We start from the raw sequence: 6514 nt of genomic DNA on the forward strand, positions 1-6514 counted from the left end.
GATATTGAAAGTATAGCTCTTACCATGGAATCCACCACAGAATAGGTAATGCCATCCATCGTTCCGGTGATCGCCTTTTTAAGCTGATCCTTAATGGTCAGTTCTGGGAACAGACTGCAAGTGACGCAGAACAGGACTAGATAGACCACCACCAAGGGATGAATCACGATGCAGAGTAGTCGGGATAATCTGAAAGGAGAAAAAGTTGATCATTACTGTGCTCATATCTCATGAAAGCCATCAGAGCTTACCCTTTGACGAAGGCGCCTTTCATCGGCTGCAGCAGCAAAACGACCGGCACGATCACCACCGACAGCAACCAACCGAGGGAGAAATTCAACATTCCCACGGTGAGCAATGCGGTGCCCAGTTCCAGCAGAACGACAATCCGAAGAATCGAGGCATTGAGCGCGTCCAGGGTGATGAAGCCTGGCAGGATCAGTATGAGCACCGATATGCATGCCATGATGGAGAACAGGCTGAACTGGGTGGAGAGGTTCGATTGATGCAGGTAGTCGTTCAGGGCCGGGTTGAACGGAAGGACGGTAGTGAGGGCGCCGATGGCGTGAGCAAGGAGGAGCACAATTCCGACGGGTGTGTAGGAATGGTTCGGGGTTTCTGGTTGGTCTTCGTCGTCGTCGTCTGAAGGTGTCTGATCCGGATCGGAATCATCCGAGTAGTAAAGCGCCAGATAATGAATGAACGAATTGACCAGCAGAGCTCCGGCCATTAGGGCCAAACTTGGCATGTAGTCCCCGATGGAAACGAATCGGTCGTGGGTCACAAGAAGATAGAAGAAGTAGCTCTGGTGAAAACGTTCCAGCAGATTGTTCAAACTCCGACTAATTCCTTCCACAATCTTCAACAGGGCGCCGACCCCTACATTTGTGTTCCTCTGATGTCCGTTTCGTTTAACGCACTCCATAGTCAATGCTTCAATTCCATAGCGGTGGAAGAGGCCATGGTTCCCGTTAGGAACCCCAGAGGATTGACTCAGAACCATCGCCAGCAGACTCTGCAACCTTTCACTGTACGAACTGGGCTTCCTCTGATTGGTGGCCGACAACCTGTAAGCCGCCGGAATTCCGTTCTTCTGAGATAGCTTCTGCGCCAAATTGTGTAAATCTAAGTTCGGAAGCTGACCGTTCAGTCCTTCCACCTTCAAATCGATGTGATTCACGTCTAAGCTCTGCACTTCCAAATTGATGGCCGCTTGAATCGCTCCGGCTCGTCCGCCTAAAGACCCCGCGTTTAGCACTCTATTGTCCCCGGAGCCATGGTAAGCCTCCAACCAGGCCTGCATCCCCAGCTGTTCCTGTTCCGTTATCAGAAAAATGATATCCTTGGCCCAATATTTTTGCTTCCGGGCGAAATCAGCAAACGCCAACATCAACGGCACTCCAGACGACACATCCGTGAGCACCGATTCCGGCGGTCGGTACGGCACCGAAATCACAAACGCCTCCGTCGACGCAATCCTCGGTGCCCTCAATATCCCGTAAACATTCTTCCCCTTGAAAACTTTCCCTCCGCCCAGCGGGTAGTTCAGCGTAAAATTGTGTCCGTGCGTTTCCAGTCCAATCTTACGCATCTTGGCCAGCAACCAAGCGGTTGGCATCCCGCTCGGATGAGCCTCCCGCTCCCGATCCAGTTCGGCCGCGTACGTCTTCGCCAAAGCAACGGTTTCCGCTTTGATTTCCGAATACACCAACCCCGGCAGCAGTGCATTTTCCGAAAAGTACGTCCCAGAGTTGAAGTTCGGTTCCGGAAGCAGCCCGAAGCAGATCACGCCCAGCAGGTACAAACCGAAACAGATGGAGGCGTTGCGCCGGATCAATAGCTTGCAGTATTTGGCTTTCTGCGAGAGGGACGGGTTCGACAGAAGACCCATGGCTGGACGGTGGCTGGACACTTGTGAGCGGACTTTTTCTGACTAGATTTTCACTTAATTTCGAAACGAAAATCGATAAAACACGGACAAAATCCACAAAATCCGATATTGTTTACTCGAGAGAGATGATAAATTATTTCACGTGTGACATTTGAAAAAGCACTAAATTACAAACTGGTTGCTATCATGAATAACGATTTCGATGAAATAGTGTTAATTAAATTATTATACCGCATTTAGTTCACCACTGGACTGCGAACTGCAACTTCATAAGTGCGAAAACGTAAATAAAAGTGCGCGATTGCATCAAATCAGGTTGATGTCTTCGGCGCACTATTTCTTCAATCTATGGTGAACAAGTGCTCTGAAGACACCGAGTGGATTTGATGCAATCGCGCACTTTTATTAGCGTTTTCGCACTCGTGAAAACTAGTGCGATAGTCCAGTAGTGAATTAAATGCGCTATATTGAAAGGAAACCCCAAACACGAACGATAATCTTGTTTAAAAGATCAATATTTATGTGTTACAGGGAATACATTTTTAACTACTTGCAAAGCAGTTGCCAATGAAGTACATTCCTGTTTCATATGTTACGCGATAATTTCTGGATATTTTTGTTGACAAAATATTACCCGTTGCAAGAAAATAGAGAGCGAAAATGGTGCAAAATCGTTAATAGTCCTCCGCTGGTATGTCTAATCGTTATGGTGTCTTCTACAATAAGTGCGCGAATTGGCCAAGGAATACTGCGCCGAAAACACCAAAATGATTTTTCTTACAGGCGGAGATGTATGGGCGCTTGCGCGTACAAATTTTCGCGCAACGCATAATATCAGAAAAACGTCAAACTCTGCCTCAGTGTACGAGGGACTACCCGTTTTCTCGTTTGGCTAGGTTTGGCTGCGTTCACACAGAACAGAGATGTTAAGGTGACTCGGGACGACTAAAGTGTTTCGAATAAAACAAAGTAGCGATACCGAGGGCGAATCCTTGTCGTTTTGACAGGTCTGATTGGTACTGGGGATGACAGAAAATCTACTGTTTCAGTTTTGACGTTTCTCCTCTTTGTTTTATCCAGGCTCGTTAGGGACGACTAGTTATTTTTGATTTCGTCCCTCCTTTCTATTTATTTGAATCAAACTTGACAGCACAGACAAACAGACGTAACTCTTAGAGGAAATTGGGTTGTTTAGTGAATAAAATATTGCTATTTTCTGTAGCCTAATCGAAAGAGCTCATTTTTCTGAGTATAACGTGATTTTATTGGATTCGAATACCTTTATTTTGATGGTTAAATTAACAAAATAGTTTTAATTTTCGTGGATAGAATGACAGTTCAATTGATAAAATGACAGTTCGACCCGAACAAAAAAATTTCCCCATACAAACTTTAAATGCATTTTAAAAATAGTTCCCGGATTCCAAAAATTATGAAATTTTGGATTTCGACTAATTTTTTTGCGGAGAATCCGAATCTGAAATAATCCGGATACCCCTAAAGAACCCAATTCATCAAAAACTTTTGCCCGGTGTCATTTTCATGAGCACACTGCCACCTGTTGGTAGAACCGCGCGCGACACTGTCGGCCATGATGGAAATGGATTTGACGTTTTGCTGACACGCACACTACTACACAAATTGCCTGCAATTTTCGTTTGTATCATTCAGCAACAAGTACACTGGCAAACGTCAAAGCGATCGAACATTAGCGCATCTGGCGGAACGATCGCGCAAATCAAATGTAATTTGAATTGATCGTTAACTGCATGTGTCAAGCCGTTTTGAAGAGTGTTACCTTAGACTAATTTCAAGACCTCGATGTACCCTGATGTACCAAAGAAAACCATTAAATTTTCTGTGTCCAGTCCGGTACCCAATAAATATTCATTATTGTGTATTTTTTTCCGTGTAAATTGGGTTTTTAAATTCAGGAAAATGTATCGTTTTTTTTTATTTTATACGAAAGAGCACCTTTTTCTGAACCATATATGATTTTTTTTTCAGATTTTTATAACTTTATTTTGGTACCTAAAATCAATTTCAAAGAGATTTTTTGAAATCACCTTTTGACAGCTCGGTAACTGTTTGACAACTCCACCCAGTACAAAATGCGACGAGGGGTGATTCGACAAATCGCTCCCATACAAACTTCAAATTGGTTTTTAAATAGTTTCCCGGGCACCAAAATTCATTAAAATTTGGATTTTGGCTCAGTTTCGCATGCAGATTCAGAATATGAAATTATCTCAACACCGCTAAAGAAGCCAATTGCCTTTTGTGTAAATTATATTTAGCGTGTTACACCGATCTGACAGCTCTGACAGTAAGGGACTAAACATAAATTACGTAAAATGGGTACCGAGGATTGTTCACAATCTGCGAACTTGACTGCGGAAAAAATCGCGACCATGACGCCGCTGGTGTTACGTCTGTTTGTCTGTGTTGGCAGTTTTCTCATGAGTTGTTATGTATATCAAACTTTAGTCAAACTGCAGCTTCTATATTGCAATAACGGTTAAGCACGCTGTACATTTCAAACATAAGGCGGATGACAAAAAATACGATTGAATGATGAGGTTTGGGTTCAGTGTAATGGTGAAGAAATAGGCCCTAAACAACCCATATTTTTTTCCTGCAGGCTTTTGTATATTTGTATAGAAGCACGCATCCACAAAATCAAACTGTTCAAAAAACTGACCACGCACTGTACCAAACGCACCGCCTCCAGCCAGCTGTCAAGGAACGCAAACTCTGCGGTACTGCGCGATGACTTCCGCCCAACTGTCACGAGCCAGCAAGCAAAGCTGTCAAATTTTGCTCCTTTCTCGCTCTTTTTCCGGGCATCTTTGATGTGCGAGTGAACACATTTCACTGTGAACGTAAAATAAATTCGCTGTAAGTGGTGTTTTATGGATGAAAATGGTGCCAAAATGTGGGGAAAAGATTCGGAAACCGTGGTGCGATGGAATGGAATCGGAATTTTGGATAGTTTCGCGGGAAATTGCGGTTGAAATTGAGGCAAAGTTTGGGTCGCGGAATCGGTCAGTGAATTTGATACGAAGGAGGGCGATGTGTTGACACCGCTGCCTGAGTTCATAACCCTGATGCGGGAGCGGGTTTTGTGTACAGTGCGAAGCGGCGGATTTGCCGTGAAATAAATAACTTCCAGTGACCGTTCCGAATCTTGGGCCCCGGTTGAGGCGAACTTGGTGTTTTTGTGTTGGTAGCAGTATGCGATTGTTTACGTGGTTTGTTTCGATGTTTGCAGATGGTTTTCGGATCAAAGGTGATCAAGGCCGGTGGCGCCGAGCCTGATGCGTTCGAGGGTCAAATCGGCCAGGCTATCCTGGAGCTGGAGATGAACTCGGACCTGAAGCCACAGCTGCGTGATCTGTACATCACCCGCGCTCGTGAGATCGAGTTCAACAGCAAGAAGGTAAACAATGATTCTCTTTTGATTCGGTGGAATAACTGTTAACACGGATCATGTTTTGTACTCTATTTCAGGCTATCGTGATCTACGTCCCGGTGCCCAAGCAGAAGGCCTTCCAGAAGGTCCAAACCCGGCTGGTCCGTGAGTTGGAGAAGAAGTTCTCCGGCAAGCACGTCGTGTTCATTGGTGAGCGTCGGATCCTGCCCAAGCCCCAGCGCGGCCGTCGTGACCCCAACAAGCAGAAGCGTCCACGATCCCGCACTCTGACCGCTGTGTACGATGCCATCCTTGAGGATCTGGTCTTCCCGGCCGAAGTTGTCGGAAAGCGTATGCGCGTCAAGCTGGATGGATCGCAGCTGATCAAGGTGCACCTGGACAAGAACCAGCAGACCACCATTGAACACAAGGTAAGCTTCGCGCTGGTCGTTTATCGATTCCGTTTTGGAGCATCACCTACATTCGGAGTGATTCGTCATACCTAGGGATCATTTCGTCTATACGATGCTTAGATCAAATTCCAGTATTTCTCCACCCGTTGCTTTACTGTAGCTGCCAAAGTCTAGTGGCTGAAAGAGGAATGCACATAACTTACGTTCTAAAGATCAGTTCTCTTCCCTGTAAAACCCCAATCTAATCGAGTATTTTCCCTCCTTCCCCTTTCCAGGTCGACACCTTCACGTCGGTGTACAAGAAGCTGACCGGACGTGACGTTACGTTCGAATTCCCGGAGCCCTACCTATAAACTATTACAACCAATAGTTGCTAGAATATAAACAAAAATCTAATAAGTGAGCGCGCGCGGAAGGTTGGTGGAACTGAAGAAGGAGATGAAAACTGTGTACGAAACTATCGTTCGCCCATCTTAAATAAAGATCCTTGCCGAGGCGAGGAACAAGAACAGTTTACAGGTGTATTGGAAAACAGTTTTTTAAACACTGAACCGTGTTTGGGCTCCTGGTGTGAAGATAGAGAAATGCCGTGAATTCACTGTGAAGGGAAGTGTTAATGTTTGTTGAAACAGTTCGTTGTGCTTCAAACTTGGTCTTCACTAGTTTCAGCTTAAGACTATAAATCGACAACCACAAAATGCAGGCAAGTATAGTAAAGCAACCAGTAGTTGATACTCAGTTTCAACATTCCGGAGTGTGCCGTATAAAAAAACACGTCAATTACTCAACCTAAAGGAG

The 6514-nt window shown here is 45.1% G+C and overlaps 2 protein-coding genes across 2 annotated transcripts; one reads left to right on the plus strand and one right to left on the minus strand.

Annotated features, from left to right (window-relative positions):
* Positions 1–23: 23 nt before the first annotated feature.
* Positions 24–2035, minus strand: LOC109399607 (glycosylphosphatidylinositol anchor attachment 1 protein; the record flags this gene model as incomplete). The annotated part of the gene is given in 2 exon segments (XM_062860093.1): positions 24–189; positions 252–2035. Coding segments are annotated over 2 exon segments (1806 nt in total), but the record flags the coding sequence as incomplete, so codon positions are not given.
* Positions 2036–4630: 2595 nt separating this feature from the next.
* LOC109399102 (small ribosomal subunit protein eS7) lies at positions 4631–6227 on the plus strand. Its single transcript, XM_029875270.2, has 4 exons — positions 4631–4789; positions 5163–5330; positions 5402–5734; positions 5992–6227. Exons 2-4 carry the CDS (start codon positions 5163–5165, stop codon positions 6067–6069), a joined length of 579 nt encoding a protein of 192 aa, XP_029731130.1. The 5' UTR covers positions 4631–4789; the 3' UTR covers positions 6070–6227.
* Positions 6228–6514: the final 287 nt, after the last annotated feature.

This window comes from Aedes albopictus, chromosome 3 (genome assembly GCF_035046485.1).
Source record: "Aedes albopictus strain Foshan chromosome 3, AalbF5, whole genome shotgun sequence".
Classification (NCBI taxonomy): Eukaryota; Metazoa; Arthropoda; class Insecta; order Diptera; family Culicidae; genus Aedes; species Aedes albopictus.

What these genes read in the sequence shown, in the direction of transcription:
- LOC109399102 (XM_029875270.2), top strand. Translation starts at nt 5,163, where the DNA reads ATGGTTTTCGGATCAAAGGTGATCAAGGCCGGTGGCGCCGAGCCTGAT. An exon ending in TCGAGTTCAACAGCAAGAAG is followed by an intron (nt 5,331 to 5,401) that starts GTAAACAATGAT and finishes ACTCTATTTCAG; the next exon opens with GCTATCGTGATCTACGTCCC. An exon ending in AGACCACCATTGAACACAAG is followed by an intron (nt 5,735 to 5,991) that starts GTAAGCTTCGCG and finishes TCCCCTTTCCAG; the next exon opens with GTCGACACCTTCACGTCGGT.